Source organism: Taurulus bubalis, assembly GCF_910589615.1.
Source record: "Taurulus bubalis genome assembly, chromosome: 3".
Lineage (NCBI taxonomy): Eukaryota > Metazoa > Chordata > Actinopteri > Perciformes > Cottidae > Taurulus > Taurulus bubalis.
The window spans coordinates 16,282,813-16,306,939 of NC_136591.1; the positions used below are offsets into that span (position 1 = coordinate 16,282,813).

The following is a 24,127-nucleotide window of genomic DNA, read 5'->3' on the forward strand; positions in this document are numbered from 1 at the left end:
TTTGTAATTTATGTGCCTTTTCTCCAGGGCCAACGCATGAATCAGAAGCCTGGTTTCACAAGTGTAAATCCAGAAAAGAAAAACAAACTGCCCTCCTCACCAAGGAGCTGCAATGAAAGCAAATCTGGAAAGACAGTCTTTAGATTTGAGAAATCTGGTCCTGCACACTTGATCTGTTGCTATACTTTCAAGTCTTGTTGGAAATATGTGGCTCAGTTTAAAACGCGTTTTTAAACATGTGTACCCAATTGTCCCGATGAAGGGACGGATATATTATTATTATGTTATATTACACAACACTGTTTTGAAAATTCTGGCTACTGCCCTGTCACAAAAATTCACCGAATGTTAGTGCTGTTGCACGATTTGGGTAATACTTTTTGATTTGGTTACTCATCATTCCCTGTGGATCCATATTCAAGTATTAAAACAAGTTCCAAATAAGGATAAGGTGATTATTTCTCCGTTTAGGTTTGCATAGTTTGTAAAACTTTCATTGTTATGCCGATGATAATCAATTATATCTGTCGATCAAGCCAGATTAAACCAACCAGGTCGCTAAACTTCAAGCGTGTCTTAAAGACATAAAAACCTGGATGACATGCAACTTCCTGTTGTTGTTGTTGTTTTTTTGTCACTTACATTTTGTAATCATTTTAATATATTAACATTAATCAAAAATTTGTATTTGAAAAAAATTGAAAACTCAAGTTTCTAACCCTAACCCTAATAAAGCACAGAGAAAACAACACATCAGACAAACAGACATAACAAAACAAAAAATAAAATAAGAATACAATCACCCCGACACCTCTTTATTATCTTTTACCTGTAAATTGGCATGCATTTATTCCTGCATTTTCCTGAGCACATACATCAGACTACTTGACCACTCTTCTAATTTGTTTAAAAAAAGCCATTAGATTTTTCCATGCTCGGTCAGTTTGGTTTGAACTGTTTTTTACCATTCTGTGAGGGTGGGCGTATGTGGGCTCTTCCAGTTCCGCAGGATAAGCCTTACTGCCACCATAAAACCTGTTAATGACAGTCTAATCTCTGCTTTGGTAAGGCATGGTGGCGCTAACGATGTGTCTCCTAATAAACAAAATTGTGGACATTCTGGTAAAGGCCGTTTGAGCCACTCTTCTAGGTTGTTCAGTACTACCTTCCAAAAAGGCAACACCTTGGAGCACTCCCACATAGCATGTAGAAAAGTGTCCATTTCTACATTACATGTCCAACATTTATTATCCTGCATCAAGCCCATGTTATACAGTTTCAGAGGCGTAAAATAATATCTATGTACAATTTTGTAGTGAGTAAATTTGCTTCGTGCATCCCTTGTAGCCCAGCCTACCTTTGAAATAATTAATCTTCCCTAATATCGATGTCGAGATATTTTTGCCATACTAATCTCAGGCCTTCGCACATTCCAGCTTGATATAAAATATTGAGGCAGAGTGTAGGGAAGCACTTAGGAACTCCTGAATCTTATTCTCTTCTTTATCTTCTCTTTTCAGTCCGATCCCGGATCCCATGCTACTCCTCAACTGTAAATACTTCCAGAAATCCCCCTTCTCATCTAAATTAAATGTTTCTTTAAGGTCCTCAAATGCTTTAAATGAGCCGTCTCTGTAGAGATCTTTAATAACATGTATTTCTTTTGCCAGCCATGTATCCCATATAAATACTTTTTTTCCCTAAACAGATTAAAGGGTTATTCTAAGTGGAGGAGTAGCTTTGTTTATATTGAGAGATCCCTAGAATCGTATGTGCCCTTAGCCATGCCCACTTAGAGTGTTGTAAAATTAGATGTCCTTGGTCTATATTTGTTGTGTGTTTTTGTGATAACGAGTCCATAACCTGGAATGGAGCTGTTAATTCCTCTTCCATCTTTACCCATGCAGGGTTGGACTCATAATTTGCCCAGTGCCGAGCTATCTTATTTATTTCAAATGCTATGCTATATAATTCCATATTTGGAAGAGCCAATCCCCCACTATTCCTTGAAGCAAAGAGCTTTTTCATACTGATTCTAGGCTTTTTGCCACTCCATAAAAAAGCCCTAATTAATTGGTTATATCGTTTAAAGATTCCTTCGGAAATGGTTACTGGTATCATCGTAGAGATGTAATTAAATTGTGGAGCCACCACCATCTTAATGATAAGAGGTTCTCCCTGTTTGGTACCTCTCATTAGATTGAAAAAGGGTGATATCATTCCATTTGTTATCACTGCTGCTCGTGGATTTGTGTAAATTACATTCACCCATTCAACAAATGTTTCCCCAAACCCAAATCGTTTAAGGGTATATCGCAAGAAACTTCCTGTTGTTGAACTCGGACAAGACTGAAGTTATTTTACTTAGTCCAGAACACCTCAGAAATCAATTATCTGATGATATAGTTTCTCTTGATGGCATTGCTCTGGCATCCAGCACCTCTGTAAAGAATCTCAGAGTTATCTTTGATCAGGACTTGTCCTTTAACTCCCACATAAAACAAATATCAAGGACTGCCTTTTTTCACCAACGCAACATTTAAAAAATCTGGCATATCTTGTCTCAAAGCGATGCAGAAAAATTGATTGACGCATTTGTTACTTCAAGACTGGATTACTGTAAATCCTTATTACTATTCTGCTCTGGTAAATCTCTTGGGTCTCTCCAGTTGCTGCAGCTTGTGCACGAAAACTAAGAAAAGAGATCACATTACTCCTGTATTAGCTGTTCTGCACTGGTTCCTTGTAAAATCAAGAATCACATTTAAAATACTTCTCCTCACCTACAAAGCCTTAACTGATGCACCATCATATCTTAAGGAGCTTTTAGCATCATATTACCCCACTAGAAAGCTAATACCATATACCCCACTAGAGAGCTTATAGTACCATATACCCCACTAGAGAGCTTATAGTACCATATGTCTGGAGCCAGTCCTGCCTCCTGTCATGGCGGCCATGTTGATGCCCCTCCTCTCTACCTCCTTCTGCTGATATGATCGTGGTTATCTGGATTGTGGTCCAAGCCTACCATATGAATAATTTCTGTCATATTCATTGAATGTGCTGTAACTCTGTTACGTTGTTCATTCTGTACACATGCTATCTATTGCTTCTGTCCATTCGGGGAGAGGGATCCTCCTCTGTTGCTCTCCTGAAGGTTTCTTCCTTTTTTCCCTGGGGGACGGTTTTTTTCAGTTTTTTGGGGGGGAGTTTTTCCTGATCCGATGTGAGGTCCTGGTACAGGTATGTCGTATGTGTAGAGATTGTAAAGCCCTTTGAGGATAATTTGTGATACGCCCTGACAGACCATTAGCTCTGTCGACATTGTTGCTGTCACTATTAATGCTAATGGCCATGTAGCCATTGAGTGGCATTCAGTGGCACTAGATATGCTCCAAATATTTGCATTTAGCTCCTTTAATGTGGAATGTTTGTGCTTTTTTATATAGGAACGTGACTTTTATTGTAAAAAAAAAAGAAAAAAAGAAGAAGAACAAAAAGCTGCTGAACAACATCAGTCACACATTAGACAACGACTATCCAACTACTCCAACTACAGCCTGGAGGAAGAGCTTTTCCAGCTGCCCGTGAACGCACCGTGACCCAGTGGAGCGCTCAGTGGTGTTGGCTGGGCGCTGCAGCGAGCGGAGGGCGTCCACAAGGACCTGCCTCCTCAGGAACACGTCCACAAGGACCTGCCTCCTCAGGAACACGTCCAGTGCGCGTGTGACGGGATGGAGGACGTCCGCTGTGGACTCGCCGGCCGGCTTTGAAACTTCGGCGCGTGAGAAAACGTACACGGCCGGGGGAACAAGACCCCGTGGTTTTATGCTACAGTTTTGAAAGTTTGCCACATATGGTGTACTGTGAAGCTCAAACAGCAGCTGCTCAGGACGTGTTTTTAGTTTCCACTTGAATTCACAGTGTCTCCCCTACTAAAACCGCGCAGCTGTCAGTGGACTGTGTGGCTGGAGAGGACTGAACACCATGCGGACCCGGTCTGGATTTCCAAGGGCTGCTGTCCCCCCTGAACATGTGCAGCACTTCACCGCCCGCGCGCGCCGCCCTGCTGAGCACCAGTAGCCGCGCCTGGAGGTCCGGATCAGGCTGAAACATGTTTATCTTGTGGGTCCCGGTGAGTTTGTTCCTCAGCTTCATCGTTTCCCAGACGTGGAGCGTTCAAATGCCGTGGGATACTTGGGAGGCTGAGCTGCGCAACCGAGGGAACGAGTTTGATAAAGCGAGCTCTCAGCCGCACATCGTGTTCATCCTGGTGGATGATCAAGGCTTCCGGGATGTCGGGTACCACGGCTCCGAGATCAAAACCCCGACCCTGGACCGGCTGGCCGCGCAGGGAGTCAAGCTGGAGAACTACTATGTGCAGCCGCTGTGCAGCCCGTCCAGGAGCCAGCTCATGACCGGCAGGTACAGCGTCTACCGCCTTCTTCTGGTCCCTCTTTATGGAGGCCTGGTTAAATACCTGATGAGTCTGCCATAGATCTGTCAGAGGGTCTTAGAAAAGGGTACATCAGCCCTCTGATGGGGCCATTTCCACGAAGTCTTATGTGATAATTAGAATTGAATGATATATTCTAAATATCTCCCTTTAAGTTAGATGAGACATTTCTGACATCTGTGACATGTGATGGTGATGCACGTTGAAGTTCCCCCGCAGTCTGCATACTAAGACTTCACCTTTATAACAACATGAACAAAGAACATACGATGTTGTGTGTGTGTGTGTGTGTGTGTGTGTGTGTGTGTGAGTTTTTTGTTTTTTTATTCAGTCATTTTATTCAATCATTACAATACAATAAGTAAAGCCACAATTTAATATACAAAACAGAAAGACTGAAAAGGTATAGGTAGAAGCATAATGCTTATATATTTCTATTCTAAATTCTTATCAATTAAATCAGATATTTAATTTGATATAATTTGAAATACAATACATAAATAAATAAATATATATATACACATTTCCTCCACACTTGATGAGAGTCAGCTCATCAGCTGGATGCAAACACAGTATTTTAGTTCTTTAGGTCAAATCAACTAGAGATAAGACACATGAGGCAATGCCAGCTTTTATACATGAATGGATATTTTATATCTTATTTCATCCAGTCCTGGTGTATTACTGGATGTCTGGCTCAGACTATCAGTCTATGGGTTGATAACATTGTCCCATCGGAGCAGGTACTTGGTTAACAGTCAGCACTGCTGTCTCCACTTGCTTGTACTTTTCCCAACGTGTAAAAGGTCCGAGGGGATTCTTTTTCCCCAACATTGCAACGTGCTGCTCATGATGGATTTGCACAAACTAGTGAACGTGCACATGATCGGTGGATCCATCACACGCTGAGCTGCATCAGCCCCTGAAGACCTCGTCCTGTGATCAACGCGCTCACTAGACGGTTCTGTCCCTGAGGGCCTCGTAGGCTCAATCTTAAAAAAAACTCTGCTCCACACTAACAAGTCGACCTTGAGTTAAGATTCTTTTTTCAAACTAATCTTTCAGTGTTTCCAAATGAAGATGCAGAAACGTCGCCTGAGCAACCACGAGGTGATTACAGCAGGAAGCTGTAAAAAGATGTTAAGAGGATGACCTGATGGACATGTACAGTATCATGGGGGGGTCTGGCTTTGTAGTGTTTACAGTCTGTTTCACATCAGCAGTCCCCTCTTTGTCCATGCTGCTCCGCAGGGCTTCTGCTCCTCCAGCTGTTACAGAGAGGTGGAGGCTGTTGGACCCTTATTTTGGCAGCTGTCCCACAAACTAATGAGAAATGCAGCCACCTCTTGGTCCCCTACTCTCTGTGGAAGCAGCCCGGTCTCTGAGTGGAGCAGAAGACTCAGCTAACATCCATGTGGACGGTCTGGCTTGTATTGAGCAGTGTGTGGTTGAGTTTGAGTGAAAGCTCTGAACCATCAGCTGTCTGTTAGCTGGACTGACTGAAGCTCTGAGAGCAAAGTTACTGTCTCTGGCTCACTTGCGTGGACTTGTCAAGGCAGATATGAGACCAAAACATTAGCGCTTCATGAGAGCCTGATTAAGCTTTCCCAAGCTGTTTAAACTGGTTACCATGGCAACCACCTGTATCTGAACCCAGCTGCATACTTGCTGGATATAACCAGATTGTATTATGACTTTCTCTTTTTTTCTATTCTTCTTTTCCAAGGTATTTGCTATTGACCTCTGTGTTCTTCCCATCTGTCACATAAATGGACAGATGACCTCAAGGGTCTGAACCGTCAAGATAAACATCCTGAGACCAAATAACAATCCACACATTATGACCTCAGCTGTTTTACATAACAACTCCTGTCCCCATAGGGAGCCACGGGGAACCTTCGCCAGGATAGTGGCTATAGTTTTTACAACAGGTTCAATATAAACCTACAGGCATGGTAACAGTGCTGTCACGCCTGTAGCTGGGTTCATTTGGTCCAGACCCAGGGAAACCTTAATACATTGTTGCATTTCAGTTGTTCCTCATCACGCTAACAAACCAAGAGGAGTGAACATTAAATCATCCAGACTGACAGGTGACTCATGCAGCATTTTAATACTTCTGCATATATTACTGGTCATTGATTATTGACTGATTATAAGCATTGTTAGTATAACTAGACTGTAAATCAAGCACATGTTATGATGATTAATGGGAGAGCTGCACCAAAGCCCCTTTGCTCCCAGATGAGGGGTGTGAATGCAGAGTGCAAACGGTGGGGAGCGCAATGAGCTGTATTTTGTTGGATCACTGTCACATACTTGGAAATGGAGAACAGCTTTTGGCCTTTTAATCAGGGAATATACCCGCGTTGACATAGCCTTAGATACATATTTCAAAATCAGCAGACTCATTTATTAGTAGTTTAGCATTTGAAATCATGCTATAATCACATATCTATTATCATTAAATCCTGTGATTGGATTTGTTTACTTTCACACCACAAATGAACTGCACCTGAGTCCGCTTGGACGCGGAGGGAGACCCCCGGGTTCCGGATGGTCTGCACCAGGGTTCCATTGGCAGCTTTTAAACCACCCCAAACTAATCATATTAACCGAGCTAACAGACCTGAGTTTGTGAAGAGAGATGAAACTAAATTTAGAGAAAAGTCTGAAAAAAGTAAACCATTTTGGTAGCAGAATATGTTCATTTCCCATTTGATTAATTATCTTGTGATTTATCACAGCTGGATGGGAACGACTGGTCTGGTGACACGTCTAACCATTGATTATTTTAATATTTAGTTAGGACTATTTCACTTTGGATCATCGTCATTAAATGCTGTTAAAATCCCAGTTAAGAATAACCCAGCAGTAAACCAAAGGAAAAAACAGGGTCCATGTTACAAGGGCGAGAGTTCCTTTGGGAACTGGCAGATTAATAGAAGTAGTTTTCCGCAGCTGCTGTTGGAAGCGTAGCAAAGCACTTGAACCGTACAGTAACAGGAGCTTGAGAGTAGATTTCCACGTTGTCCGCCCTCTGGGAAACTCACCCAGCATCAGAGAAATATGTACGCTGCACTGATGAGATTAGAGCTCAAAGTCAGAGCTCTCCTTCAAGTCCAGAGTTGTTCTCGTCAACCCCATCTTGCTCCCGCTGATCGTAACTGAGCAAGAGAACGGATTGCCGAAGGCGAGGGCAGAGGTTGCTCCTCCGGGCAGCCCCTAAAATTGAAAAATGTTAAATATGTTTGAGGAATGTACACATGACACAGTGAACCAATATTTCTGAAACCTTTCCACTTATTTGGGGTTCTTGGTAATTAAGTAAACGTGCTTCTGGAGTGTCATGGATGAATGTTCAGGCGCCTGAGAGCCGTGTCAACATACCTGTCCAGACAAATCCAGCATATGGACTTTGTGGTGCGTTCCATACATGATAAACATACCTTTCAGCTCTTGTATCGCCGCTGAATCTGGAACCCTTTGCACTTCTTTTTTTGACTCTTGGTCGGTGACACTCCTGCAGATTAGATTGTAGTAAATACCATCCAATTATAGATGGTTTAACATTCCCATTTACAATGCAGACTGCATCATACACATGTTCTTAATCTGGTCTTCATAGTCACCTCCACCCACCTTCTCCATTGGCTGCAAGTGTTTAACCTCACTCTTGTCAAGCAAAAAAAATATGTGTTTAAAACAAAATTCTATTTCATTATCAGTCTCCTCCATCAATAGGCTACCGCCCATCAACAAACAAAGAAGAAGAAGGAGCTCTGGGATCCCGGGGCAATAAAAAGCAGACCTCAAGCAAAAGTTCTCTGTCATCCTTGAACACTGCTCTTATATTATAGCCCATGGACTTAAATCTAGCCAAACCACAAGGAGAATGGGGTCGTTTATTTGCTCAAAGCAGCTCTTTTTCCCTCTGCTCAACTCTGTCTCCTACTTCATCACACTTCCCATTTGTCCACACTTATCTTAAACTCGTCTTTGCCGCTCACTCACCCTTCTCTTGGTGTTTAAGTGATCTGTCACTCTTTCACTTCCCTCCCTTTCCCCACACCAGCCTGTCCTAGAACTCCTGGGTCGAGTTGCTCAAAGATGAATGTTTGGGGTGACAAATTAGCAAGATTTCTAAATAAGTTTGGGTTTGGATTTGTGGTAAACAAAATCCTGAAAAGTAAGAACCCTCATGACCTACAAGAGTTTGTAAAATCGAGACAATAAGGCCAAGGTAGAGCAAAACTGAAGGGAAATATTTAGAGATAGCAAGAAAGCAAATGAGTCTGCTGAAAAGAAGATCGAAGTAAGACAAACTGCTCTGGGCTGACTTTGATTAAATGCAGAGCGCCGAGTTGAGGTTGCTTATTTGAACCATATGTGAAGAGGACGTGGAGCAGGAATACAAGAGAAGGCCGCAGCAGGTCTGCTTGGGAACCTCCACAACCTCAGAGGCCTGAGTGGTGGCCAGTGCACCTCGTGGGCCTTGAGTGTTTGCTGGCATTCGGTGATTCAAATTGAATAGCTTGTGTGATTTATTGGCCTTGTGGCTCAGTGCGTGTATAAATAAACCAAAGCGATATTGTGATTACAGCGGCATTTAACTCTAATGCCGTGTTCACACCGGACGCGGCTCGAAAATTCGCGCCGTGTCCACCGCGGAAGTTTACTCGCGTGAGTGAAACGAGGGTGTTCACACCAAACGCGAAAAATCGCGGCGCGAAGGGGGCGTGGCTTAGTTCTGTTGCTTGCCTCTGTGAGAGACAAGCGACGAAGCTTTCATTTCCGCTATCGACCATAGAATAAATAACCACTAGTTCTGCTTTATATTTGTTGTGGAAGTCCCAAACATGTCGGAACATGAAACGCCCTCGTATTTGGGTTCATAACATCATCCGTAGCCGCACACAGCTCGGTGAATTTCACCGACTCCTCCGGGAACTGCGTCTCGCGTATCGCCGTAAAATGATACAGATTATGCCATCCACCATGGAAATAACCACCAGTTCTGCTTTATACTTTTTGTGTAAACTCCACATATGTCGGAACATCAAACTCCATGGTGTCTGGGTTCATAATATTATCCGTAGTCCCACAATAGCGTCTCAATGAAGCCGCTACCAGCGCTGGTTCAGGCGGAGCAACAGCAGTTTGATTCAGAAACGGGGAGACGGCGGTGGTGACGGGCGGAGCTTCTCAACGCTGATTCTCAACGCTGATTGGCTGCCGCAACTTTGCGTCACGCGATTTCTCCGCCAGAGTTGGGAGAATTCAACTCACGCGAATTCGCGCCGCGTCCTTCGCTTTGTTCGCCCCAGGTCAAACGTTCTGTTCGCGCCGCCTCAAACGCGTCTATCTCGCCGCGGCGCGAATAAATCGGCAATTCGCGTCGCAGCGCGTCTGTGGATTGACTTTACATGCAATCTGGTCTGAACACGGCATAAAGCTTTTGTCTACACTCTTCAGTGTGATGAGATGGGGAATGTTGCTGAACTACAATACATATTTGCCTGCCTCCATACGTGGCTTGAACCCATGCTGGATAAAGGATGCAGAGATGATGTGGCTTCCTAATCGTGCCCGGCTTGGTTTTAAAAGAACCTATAAATCCGTCACATTGGACAAGTGCAAGGACCGCTGGGCAGGAGGGAAGATCCCCAGAGGGCAGTAGTTACTACAGTCATTATTTTAAGGACTTATAAATACTAAAGACCTAGAACTGTCCTTCAGGTGCCCTAAAACCCGTCAAGACCTATACTTTGAAAGTCTTTGCGCTCCACCTGATAGCATTCTTGGTCAAGACCTCAAGCTGGTTTGACTGATTTGTGGAGAAATCCCAGGCTGCACTCAGCAGGACATTCTCATTACATGGCTGTAACCTTTTGGTATGTGAACACCAGCAAACCTGCAGGAGAAGCAAAAGTAGGGGTTGGGGCTCGTAAGGGGTCAAATCTTAAATATGCACATGCCCCCCCTCACACACACACACACACACACTCATGGCTTAATGTATTTGCACATGTATGTGGTCTGCATTATTTTCATTTTCTGGGTTTAATCATCCGTTCTTTTCTGCAAGGCCTATTTCCTTTGTATCGTTTAAAAATAGAAATACAATGTTGGAAAAAATGTCTTTGTATAAAGGAAATGAATACAAAAGGTGCATGAGGATAATGGAGCATATCGCATCCCAAAATCATTTTATAGACATTTATGGGCTAGTAACAATACTTAAATTCACCATGTGCCATGCCTATGGAAAGTCTGGAGAAAAGTATGGAAAACAAGGTTTTAAACGTACTCGCTCTTCATCAAATTAATTGTATTGTGTATTTTTTCAACAAGCTTTTTAAAATCTTTTTTTTTCTCAAGAAACACATTTTAATGCCAGGCTGGTTGCCTTCTTGTTGTTGTCTTACCCACAAACACATGTTGCCTTCACTTCCCGTCATTCCCAACCCTTTCTTTGTTCATTGCATTGAAATCTCTCGCCTAATGACAGACCAACTATGTCTCCTCTATCCCCCAGTGTGCGTGTCTGTAGTTGGGTTTCAAAGCCCCCCTGTCTAGACCACCAAGTGACAAGAAATCATCGCCATATGAAACCAAGACTCTCTCTTGGCTCCCACCAGAGCCATTGTAGTCTTATTTTGAATTCACCAACCTAAGCTCAATGACAAGGCAATGAATAGAGGTATCAAATTCCTAATTGCTCTGTATTATTATCCTGAGTACTTGAATATTGTAATGGTCTTGGGAACCAGCTTTGAAATCTGTAGGAATTATTGTTGCCAAGTTGTAAATATTGGTTTCCTAACTTGATTTCCAAAATATTTGCATCAAATCCAGATGGCATTTTGTTTGAGCAAAGCAAAGAGCTGAACAGACAGTATCATTCTCCCCAGAGAGCAAACCTCTCTGCCACCAGGTTAAAGGTTGAAGTTACTGAATTGTTATGCATGTTGTATTACCTCGTGTCCTTAAGATGCACTTTGGGGTTTTTAATAGACTATAAAAGGGAATATTTCGAACTAGTTTTTTTCCGTGCATACTGTGATATTCAGGTTCAAACTGCACTATCTTTTTATTAAATCAATTTGAGAAGTTGAATATTTTTCCTTGATTTGGGGTCATTCAGGGGTGATGGTGGGTCCCGCAGCCAAACCAGTTGAGAACCACTGGTTTAGATGGTGACACCAAAGCCAGGGTGTTGCCGCAAATTCTTTCTGCTGTGAAAAAAGTGTGAATAGCTCAATTTGTATTGCTGATGATGTACGTTTACGTAATATTATGTTATCACAGATCTCCCTACATCATGCTAAAGTTAAGTAAACTTTGTCAAACAGAAACAGAGGCTGAAAACTATAAGCTTGCAAAAACAAGCTGTTGGCCTAGACGGCTGTGCCATATGCGGGGTGATGTGTATGTGTTACTGTATGTGCTATTATGTGGATATGTGTAGAGTGAACTATTGTTTTGTTGAATAGGATTTGAGTTGTAAATCCCGGGTGTATTGCTATGTTTGGAACGTTACGTAAGTCATTATAAGATTCCTAATAATGTGTTGTACTTTTGTTTTGTAATAAAGCATTATGAATACTTATGAGTGCTTATAACTATAATTATAGAGTACTAGAGGCAGATTATCACGTATTATATGTTGATAATGCATTATAGACATTGGCATCATAGAAGGTGTTGCCAAAGTTTCTTCTGGATCTAGATCTCGAAATGTCAGATTTGAGTGGAAAAGCCCAGAAATCGTACAAAGATTTTAGCCATCTGCTAAAAACACATTTTAGTTGGTGCACAAAAAACGTGGATTTTTGATACCCAGCCATTTTGTGGTAATACAAGTTTACCCAAATGTTGGATAAAAAGCATTTGGAAATTCACCTTTGCATTGAAAGGAGTTAGAAAATACCTCATTGCATAGAGTCTGTCCTTTACTCATCAATCGTGCCATTTTAGCTCACTGCCGAGATGTCTGTCACAGCATCATCAGCTCCAGGTCACAACTCTGTTTCCTGCCTGGTCTTGAGTGACAGTACTTCTGTTTTTGCTCCGCCGCCCCTAACTACCACTACCCATGTTGTTAGACGTCAGTTGGACATTACCCTGATCTTGGCTTGCTCGCATATAAGCACTCTTCTGTTTGCTTTGGACTGGGTCCGCTGATGGATTAGATCATATATAGTGTGTAAATTCCAATACAAAGATTGGCTCCGGGACTAATGACTTATTGCAATCAAATGGTCGGTGAGAAGAGTCCTTTTCGAGAGGAAAATCTAGTCTTCAGTTTTATAAACTGAAACTGGCAGCGTTTCAGTGTTTAGATTATTTTATTGAAATGTCATACAGTAGCATGTGAACATTACATGAATAAACTCATGCACTAGGGCTAATTACCCTACCTGGACCAGTTTATGAGCAAAATGTAAACTCTTGAAAGTTTTAGCAAAGAAAATAGAGGAAGGCATTTGCAGCGTAAACAGATGTAATGTCATGGTTGAATGAATTCTCCTGGCTTGGTGCTTCATCTGTCGCCGCTGCAAATAAATTAGTTAATTAGCTAGTGAATGCAGTTATTTTTCAATTTTGAGTAGCATAGTTGTTTCAAACAATTGTTTCTACAAATTATTAAAACATATTTCATGCATAACCTACTGCGTAGCCAATTTTCATCAGCCCAAGAAGTTGTATGTTTCTTTAAAACTGTTAATGTCTCTGACGGACTGATATGTGTTTTTGTTTTGTAGGTATCAGATCCACACAGGCCTTCAGCACTCCATCATTCGAGCTACCCAGCCCAACTGCCTGCCCCTTGAAAATGTCACCCTGCCCCAGAAGCTTAAGCAAGCGGGCTACTCCACCCACATGGTGGGCAAGTGGCACCTGGGCTTCTACAAGCGTGGCTGCCTGCCCACCCAGCGCGGCTTCGACACTTTCTTTGGCTCCCTGCTAGGAAGCGGGGACTACTACAGTCACTATAAATGTGAAGGACCTGGTATGTGTGGCTATGATTTGTATGAAGGGGAAGAGGCAGCTTGGGAACAGGACCGCGGCTTGTACTCAACTATTATGTTGACTCGAAAGGCTATCAGCATCTTAGCCAATCACAACCCTCGCAGTCAACCCTTGTTTCTCTACTTAGCCTATCAGGCAGTTCATTCCCCACTGCAGGTTCCTGCCCGCTACCTCGAGCGCTATAAGGGCATTCCCAACTTGCATCGTCGGAAATATGCCGCCATGGTGTCCTGTCTGGATGAAGCTATCCACAACCTCACGTTGGCGCTAAAACGCTACGGTTATTATGACAACACAGTTATAGTGTACTCCTCAGATAACGGAGGCCAGCCATTAGCAGGTGGAAGCAACTGGCCCTTAAGGGGAAGTAAAGCCACCTACTGGGAAGGAGGGATTCGGGCGGTGGGCTTTGTTCACAGTCCCCTGTTGGTAAATAAAGGGACGAAATGTCGATCTTTGGTCCACATCACTGATTGGTTCCCTACACTGGTGACTCTGGGTGAAGGGACTTTAGACGAAGACCTAAATCTGGATGGGTACGATGTCTGGGAGGCTATCAGCGAAGGCCGCCCATCTCCTCGCCAGGACATTCTTCATAACATTGACCCAATCTACATCAGAGCCAAGAATGGTTCATGGAAGGCTGGGTATGGCTTATGGAACACTGCCATCCGGGCTGCGCTCCGGGTGGGCCACTGGAAACTCCTGACGGGAGTTCCCGGCTACAGCGACTGGGTGCCCCCGCAGACCTTCTCCAACCAGCGGCTAACCAACCGCTGGCATAATGAGCGTGTCCATTGGGACCGGGGTAAGTCCATCTGGCTGTTCAACATCACAGCCGACCCATATGAGAGAGTGGACTTGTCCCAGCGACACCCTCACATAGTGAAGAAGATGCTCATACGGCTAGCACAGTTCAACAAGACTGCGGTGCCGGTACGTTACCCGGCTAAAGACTTGCGCTCCAACCCGCAGTACAATGGGGGAGTGTGGGGACCCTGGTACAAGGACACCAGGGAGGAGCAAGAGGAAGATGAGAGATACAATAACTTGTTCACTAACCATCTTGGAAAAAGAAGGTGGAAAAATAAATCAAAGAACAGAAAGCTGAAAAGGAAAGTAGAATAGTAGCCTACCCAGTTTGGGTAGTACTGACTTTTCTCAGGGATTGACACTTCCTGTTTCAGGATTGTCCTCTAAGATATTCTAACTCCAGTTAGTTTTAACTTGACTCCATGGTATACTGTATGAAAAACAAAGGAACCTTTTGAAATGCTCTAAGAGAATAAGAATAAGATCCTCTCATTCAAACACTGTCGTCATGTCCAGACACAACTAAGACCTCATCTTAGTGTTGGGGGCATTTGAAGAATGATACTTTTTCTACATTGTGTTGCATGCTTGAACTGTTGCCACCTTTGATTGTTCTGTAGATTCATGTTTCACTTAGAGTAGAAAATAAAACTTCCTTGACAGTCGCCATACATTTTGGTGACAGAGAAATAGTTCTATCATGTTGTTGACTGCAATGATGCAGTATTGTGGAAATGGATGTAGGATTTATGTGATGAGACTTTATGTATGCTGTCTAAACTTTAGAATAATAGATTTTGTTCCCTCTTTTAGATGATGTCTGGTCTGGCACCAGGCCAACCCGAATGTAAGACAAGCTAACAAAATAAAAGACCCAGACACAAAGCTCTCTGTTTCCAGCAATCTTTCAACCTCAATCTGGTTTGCATTATATTACAGCCAGATTTCATGTATTCTGATGACAATAAGACAATATACTCTTGTCACTGGAAAGTTATAACATCTCTTTCATATTTAGAAGCTGACATGTGGCCCCATGTACATTTATTTGTAAAATACAGTAAAGTGGGATATGACTGGTGATACGACCTAAATATGGCTGCCTCGTCAGTCATGGTGCACTCTACAAGAAGTTGTGGGAAAGTAAAAAAGAGAAATGGAACTGTTCACATGGAGTGAACATAGCTTACAATCTGTAAAACACCCATGTAAAGTCCCCAAGCTCAAAACGCTGATGTACGACTTATTGAGTTTTGCAAGTAGGTGCTTTGATGTACTTTAAAGACCAATTAGTTATTTTAATGACACTAAATGACTTAAAAAATGTTCTGTTCCCTGTAAGATTTATAGTTGCCGAAAAGGTAATATGTTCTCTTCTCTTTTGATCAGAAACGGAGCTCCATAGAGCGGGGCTTTCTGCACATCCCTCCTATTCACACTAACTTGGATCCCCTGCCTCTTCACTGTACTTAGAGCCAAGTTATGACCTCATACCTTTCAGGCACTTACTCAACTTTCACAGCGCCATTGGTGTCAATGGTTTGTGCTGATGTGAACCGGGGACCTTCGACCCTCAACCTCTGTAAATCCGCAGCAGGTCCGATATATTTGGGTTAATCTGACTGGTTTTCCTCAGCTGCTTTACATTGATTTGTGTCCACAGGCCAAATCGTACCCATGGGAACCAGCATTTACCCGGATAAGTTCATTGCCACTCTTGACTGTAAAACAGAAGGGATGTCCTCCATATCATGAGCTACAGCTGAGCATTAAGAAGATCACATTCTTATTTTGTTGCATGGTGCTGAGTTTCCTCCCCATGGGCCAGAGGAACAGTTAAACCCTGGATTCTCTGGGAATTCACATTTGCTTTCAGTTACGGGCATTAGCATCCCTCTTGTGGGAAAAAGCCACGGGTATTTTTTCCCTGTAACTGAGCTGTAAGGCAAACAACAACCTCCCTCATTGCATTAAGAATGCTCATTAGTGCTCATTGGGAATGATATGAGAAAATAAACCTGCTGCTCTTCAGAGTTAGAACGCTTTGATCACAGTGAAGTGCGGCAGTATGGTTTTCCCCGATTGCGGTGGTTTTCCTTCAGCTGTGGCACCGTGTGAAACACATCGTGTAGCTTCTCGCATGATCAAGGTGCAAATAAGAGGAATTATGTGTAGCCAACTGGAAAGAGCCGACCGCCTTGCTGCCAAGAGCTACATGCGTGACTCAGCTTGGACTCTAAAGCATCTCCCAAAGTGAAGTGATGAAAAACAAGACATATCAAGCAGCTGTTGCCCAAGAGAATCAGAATTATACAGAATCCATGAAATGATCTTGTGAACACCACCCAAAACGCCAAAGCACATTTAACTCTCTCTGCTCTCAGAGCGCTACACACTGAGGGCTGTGCTTTCCAGCTACTTGGCAAAAGGATGACATTCCAATCGTAAGAGGTAGTTGAGGGTTTTTTTCAAGTGAATGTACGAGCAAAAGAAGCTGCTCTCATGTTTGGCAGTGACGTCATAGGAAGTCCTGCCTGACAAGCGCCTATAAACATCAGCAAATAATGTGCCAAAATGATAAAGATGATACTTCCTTTTTCCTGTAGGAGCTATGTAGGAGTTGAAATGAAAATACATAGTGTACTATTGTAATTACAGGTCCACCTACATGAGCTAGAGCCACTCTGACATGTATTGAAGCCCATGAGAAGATTGTAAGTGTGTGAAAGAAGACAGACCAGTGCATTAGCTTGATGGATGTTGGCTGGCCGTCTCTCTCAAGACATGGGGATTTCCTGTAGTGAGCAATTCCACCCATGCATAACTGTAACTTCTCTTGGCCTCCATCAGAGGTCCAGCACTCCCACTTCATCTACTTTATGGCATGTGGTCCCATTTAGTGCTTCCCCAGGACCACTCCCTCAATATCTTAATATTATTCTTCCTTCCATTAATCTTGTCATGTATTTGCCTGTATTCATCTTCTCCTCTCCTTTCCCGTTCGGCCATTCAGACCGTTTCCTTTTCTTTTGACCCCCGTCATTAGGTGATGCTTTGTTCATGCATCTCTTCCTCCGTGTCTCGTCCTTCCCTCCCGGCTTCGCTCAGCGGAGGTCCTCCAAAGGCTTTGCTCAAGTTCAGACCTGTGGTTTGGTTTTGATCGGTGAGCCTGCTGCGTCTTACACACAAACACATTGTCGTCCATCTCTCCAGCCCCCAGGCCTGTTCGCCCCTTGCCACAACCTCCACCTCGGAAAAAAATTATAAATATGAGAAATGTTGAGCACAGGAAGGTGAGGGGACAGAGATCTGTAAAGGTAGTGCGAACAGACCAAAAAATACAGCCGCACACATCCTTTAGTAGTAATGTTGACACTGATTAAGTCAGAATGAAACATGTGTGAGCAGTCATCTGAGGGAGCAATGTCTTCTCTCACAGACGCAGACATTTATGATTCAGTGTTGTTAAAGCTTAAAGCGTATCCATATAAATCTTCCAGCAGTCGCAGAGCTACAAAGTATTCATTTGTAGTTGTGCTTCTGGTCACCTGATGAAAGTGTTATTTCATTCAAGTCACATGACCTCTGGAAAAAATTTTAGAGCATTTTTAGAGCACTTTAAGACCAATATTCATTGCTGTGACAATTAGTAGTGATCTTATGGTAACGGCCCCATCTGGGACAATGACAGACCAGTCAAAACTAAACTGAACACACGGAGTGAAGAGAGAGCAGTGTTGTTCACTGAGGGCTGATGTAATGTTCAGGTCAGCTCCTCCCCATAATTCAAATACACGTCCTCGTCTGATTAATGCAAACACAATAAGCACGAGGGTGGCAACGTGAGGTCACTCAACTCCTGCTGAGAGGAGTGTGTTGTATTGGATTTCCATACTTGCTGGTTCGCTCCATCATTTTGATTTAATTCATTCCTGACGTGCACTCCATGAGGTGTTCGATACCCATCCCGTTAATGAAAAGATGATGCGATTAGCAATGACTTCCAGAATGACGGAATGTTTTTTCTCTGCTGTGACTCTATCTATGACCTTATCATGAAACCAACTCTGGGGGGTTTCAGGATGAACATTGCACCCCCCCTGAAAGCCTCAATAGCAAAAGTCTTCAAAATCGTATAAGTCAATTATTTGTCACTTGCAATCGTCACAACAATGCCTGTGTAGAGTTGGGAAACAGCGAGACAGTAGGCGTAGTTGCAGTCGAGATAGTTTACTCAAGCTCCACATAAAATGTACAATACCTGTGCAGTACTATAGCGGCAGCGCAAAACCCCACGCTTCCCGGAAACCAAACCAACAAAACCAACCCAGACCCCGGAAACCCCACCAGCTCTTAAAGGCACAGTAGCCCTTAGGTGAACGTCTCTCACAGTCCGTATGTGGGTCACCACACATGTACCTTATTTGGCGAACCGCACTGTGGCAGATGAATAAACTTGTTATTTCTTTGTTGGATCGTGGACAAAAAGCCCATAGCAGTCATATTGGATTGAATTTAGCCTCATAGCATCAGCTGACTGCCGGGCAAGTAAGAAACAAAGCCCGACCTCTCCTTCTCCTCCGTGTCTCTGCGTCGGGGGGCACGTGGAGGCCCGCATGTCAGATTCAGTTGGAGTTTCAATACACCATTCAATTAAAGCAACATACAGGGAAGCGCACACATAGCTCAAGGCAGACATGTGCAAGAAAAGAACAATATACAGTACACTGAGACTTCTGTAGCTGTTCTAACCAGGTCTATTTTTACAGTGTGTATCTGCAATCTCTTATGAAGAGCTTCAAGGGAAAAAAGGTTGTAGAACGACGCTGTGGAATATATATATATATATATATATATATATATATATATATATATATATATATATATATATATATATACACAGACAGTGAAGTGGACCAAGACTATGTAGCATCTCAGGGGACAGGAGAGAACGGGTTGACGCTCTGTGAATCGGACCGAGAGCTTGAAACTTCTATTTCTATTTATTGAATTGAGAATTGGTTTTGTATCGAGAAGTGATTCCCAAAGATTCCCACCTCCAACTCATCACCTGTCCCACATCTCAGAAGAACACTTACTATTACTTATTAGTAGTACTACCAGTGGCGGCTGGTGGAATTTATTTTTGGTAGGGCCATCTAATCAATTTCAGCAAACATCCCAGTATGATTCAATGCAAAAGGTATCAAAATACTATTTTGCAGTTAAATATTTAACATTTATTCCAACACTTTGACATAATAAGGACATCTTATTCATACAATTCAGTATATATATAAATATATATATATATATATATATATATATATATATATATATATATATATATATATATATATATATATTTGTTTGTTTGTTTTCTACTCCATTTGCTCTTTTTGGTTATTTGTTTGGTTTTGTTATATTCATTGCCTTTATGGTATGGTCCTTTTTGTTTACTGGTATTTAAGTTATGTCTATTCTTTGATTCTCTGTAGAGCACTTTGTAAACTTTGTTTTTAAAGGTGCTATATAAATAAAGTTATTATTATAGCTGATATAAATGGCTAAGTTGTAATAAAGAATCAGGAAGAGGAATACAATAGGCAGAAGAAGACCATAGAAGGAAAATGGTGAAAATGAGGCAAGAGAAGAAGCAGGAGGGGAATGACATGGCCGGCCTCCAAAGATCCTCACTGTGAGTGCAGGGAGGTCTTCTTCCTGACTCCTCCCATATGGTGTCATGCAGACGTCTCAGCTGTTCGCTGTGCTGGCAGGTCATCCAGACTCCTCCTTCTTCTTCACTGCTAGTAATGGAGAAAAAACACAGGATGTATTTCAGCTGCAGGACTTTAAACCTCTCACCTAACATGAGACTTGCCTGACCAGTTAGTGCAGGGGTGTCAAACTCATTTTAGTTAAAGGGCCACATTCTTCCCATTTTGATCTCAAGTGGGCCAGACCAGTAAAATCATAGCATAATAACGCATACATAGCGGCAATATTTATCTATGCCTAAATCATTGGTGAAGGTTTTTGGATGATAAACCCTATTTTAAGGTCTTTCTACAATAAACTAGAAACATAAAGACCAAAAATTCAGACATCAGCCCACTGTTTATCTACCTAGGCTCTTCTCTGCAGATTCCCTCGCTTTATGACACGTTTGTGACGCATTTGTGACGCGTTTGACGTCAAACGCGTCACAAACAGTTTGGACAACCACTTTCATGAGGTGATCATTTTTAACGACCTGCAACCCAATGGCCCTACCTCCTGGACCTTACCCCCTTTCTTCTGCCATGGCGGCCCTGCTGATGTCCCTCCTCTCTACCTCCTTCTGCTGACATGGATCGTGGTTATCTGGATCGTGGTCCATGCCTACTACTTATTATATGAATAATTTATGTCATATTCATGCAAATGTGGGGCAGAACACTGACTGTTACATTAGGCTCGTTCGAGATGAGCCAGTTCTGCGCAGAACCGATCGGCTGCAATCCGGCGCGTAATGCATGTCGGTTAGATTTGTGTCTGACTTGATCCCGACTTGCTCTGACGTTGTGCACACGTGGTCAACAATACTCTCACGAGATCAAGGCGGCCGTCGATTTCAGAGTCAGCCGCTGCAGTAACTCTCCAACGACTGCGTGGACCAGTGCATGATGGGAAACGCCTCCTGCTGCTGCCGCCTGCTCTCGTTTGGATTCCAGGTGAGGCGCAGCTCTAACGAACCAGCCTATTGTAAAGTGATCATCCACACATTTTGGGTTTTTCTACACTGCAAAATAAATCAAGTTATTTTGTCTAAATTGAGTCTTAAAGAAAACATGAAAAAGTCAGCCAGTGCAGAACAAATATTTCAAGCAATTTTCAGTGAAAACCAAGTAAGGGCCTCAAAAAAGATCAACCTTGTTATAAGAAAAGAGACTTTTTTTAAATGAATTGAGATGAATGAGGTTTTTATTTTTGCAGTGAAACAATTTTAATTCTAAAATTGTATTTATTAAGTTCATGTTTCATTCATCTTATTTATGTTTTTTCCTCCAGACTCAACAGCGCGATAGGAATGAACCCACGACAAGGGCCCTGGGACCAAGATAAATTAATTTAGGAATATGCATCATCCAGATAGAAAATGTGATTCATAATGCATATGCATGCAGATTTTTAAACTCATTTGGAATCATTTAGTAAAATCTAACAGAATAAGATTTACTTGGGGCCTTCAGGGCCCATGATGCTGTATTCTTGGTTTTCACATGGAGGAAGTGGGACTAAACTCGGTCAAAAGAAGCTCCGTTTTTTAGATCTATATATATATATATATATATATATATATATATATATATACATATATATTTTAAACCCTAAAGAACTGGGTGACACAGTTATCACAGATACTTTAAACATCCTGGAAAGTTCCTGATGCAGTTGTTTCCTGGATTTTAACTCTTGGAGCCTTGAAGTGACATACTGAACATCCTGGCCAGTCAGTTCAATTGTGTCCCATGACATCACTGTCAAAACTGTTTGAACCATATTACTCAAACTAATTCATATATACAAATAAATTGGTGTGCTAGATATGTCGAGCTTTTAACCTTAAAATTGACCCAGAAAATCAACGTGACGTATTTGTCACAAAAATGAGCTGCTTAATTGATTTAGGTGATTCAATATTTTTTTATTAAAATAAATAATGTTGTTAAATTCAAAACACTTAAACAAATGTAAATTGTTAAAACATTTATTCCATTTTGTTTTAATGTATTATGAAATAATGGTTGCATATTAATAAATAAAACACACAAACAAACAAGATTTAACTATCTGTTTTGGTCCTATTTCACAGTAATTTAATGCATAAGGTTTTGTCCAGTATGGAAGAATGAACGATGCACTGAAGATCATCCAAGGAGAAGACATTTTTGTCTTTGTCTTTGGTTAACCATAACCAGAAAAGTTATCATTTTGATATGTTGTGGAAATGCAAATAAAAGGTTGATTGATTTTCCAATGAGGAGTACATTTAACATTTCAGATATTGGGCTCTAGGGTAGTATTTTGGACATACTTTCAGAAATAGGTTCCATGTGGTCCATTTAGTCTGTTTTATCTCCTCTATAAATCTCCTTTAGGGAAAATGGGTTTGGGTCCTTATTAACATTTGGTGACCTGGGTACATGTGAGGATATAATAATGTCTTGCCTCTAGAGGGCAGCAGAGGACAGGAACATCCATGCTGTGACTCACTTTTACTCCTTCATGAATAGCTCATCGTCATGGTGATGGTTCGGATACAGCTATATATATATATATAGACAGTAAGTTTCTTCCTAATGACATTCAGCCAGTCGCTCCTCATTGAAATGCTACAATGAGCAGAGACTAGTGATGACGTCAGGACACAACAACACAGCCACTTCCTTACTGCTGCATTACATCAGATTAGAGGATGCATGGGATTAGTGGCGATCCAGTTAACATAAGGTGTGCGAGGGGAACCTGATCCGGCTCTTCTGACATTCTTAACTGTTTCTGGAATGGGAACATTTTGGAGTTTAATTTATATTAGTTCACACACACTCTCCATCTAACTGATTCTGGCTCGGCTCGTCTGTCAAAATTACAGCTAGTACAGTTAGATGTTTTCGAATTAAGATTCAACATTAAAAACACACGATAAGCATCCAACTTAGAATAAAAACAAGTGTTTGAGTTATTACTAGTTCAACAGGTCCTCTTTAAACGTCTCACATGGCTTCATCTAAACACGTGTTTGAGGCCCGAAGAGGCCCAATGTTCATATTTCACAAAACATAGGTAGATAGGTAGATAGATAGATGGATGGATGGATAGATAGATGGATGGATAGATAGATGGATGGATAGATAGAGATAGATAGAGCGATATATATATATACATACATACATACATACATAGATAGATAGATAGATAGATAGATAGATAGATAGATAGATAGATAGATAGATAGATAGATAGATAGATGGATGGATGGATGGATGGATAGATAGAGATAGATAGAGCGATATATATATATATATATATATATATATATATATATATATATATATATATATACATACATACATACATACATACATACATACATACATACATACATACATAGATAGATAGATAGATAGATAGATAGATAGCAGCCAGTTACATAGTAAACATAAACATATTAAATATGGGAAATACTCAATATATACAATACAATAAAATAGCAGAAAATATTAATTTAAGAAAATGTAATAATACAGAAAACAGTTATCATAATGCTGCTGTACTGGTTATCGTTGTGCTAATGTATTATCAACTATTTGTCAAACTGCAAGAGCGAGGGGTCCCTCCATACTTGATCAGGATTTTGCAATTTTGGTATTCATGTCAAACCATGAGAGCTAGATGGGGTAAGAGTGTATCTGCACCCTTCCTAGTGACCAATGGCATTCGACAGGGTGGAATACTGTCACCTGCTCTTTTTAATCTGTATATGGATGACCTTTCCAAAAAGTTAAAAGGGTGTAAGACAGGGTGTATGGTGGGGGAAACTCTTATTAACCATCTGATATACGCTGATGACTTAGTGGTCCTGTCTCCTTATAGCGCTGGGTTACAGCAACTGCTCAGAGTCTGCTCAAGTTATGGGCTGCATTATGACATCACATTCAACTCTAAAAAGAGTGTTGTCATGATTGCTAAAACAAAAGAAGATCAGAAGCCATAGTTTCCCTCATTTTTTATGGGAGACCAGCAGCTGAATGTGCTGCACAATTATTGGTCACATTA

The 24,127-nt window shown here is 41.8% G+C and overlaps 1 protein-coding gene across 1 annotated transcript; it reads left to right on the plus strand.

Annotated features, from left to right (window-relative positions):
• Positions 1-4,117: 4,117 nt before the first annotated feature.
• arsj (arylsulfatase family, member J) lies at positions 4,118-14,623 on the plus strand (the record flags this gene model as incomplete). Its single annotated transcript, XM_079215637.1, has 2 exons — positions 4,118-4,428; positions 13,228-14,623. The coding sequence occupies 2 exons, from the start codon at positions 4,118-4,120 to the stop codon at positions 14,621-14,623; spliced, it is 1,707 nt and encodes a 568-aa protein (XP_079071763.1).
• Between the last annotated feature and the right edge of the window lie 9,504 nt (positions 14,624-24,127).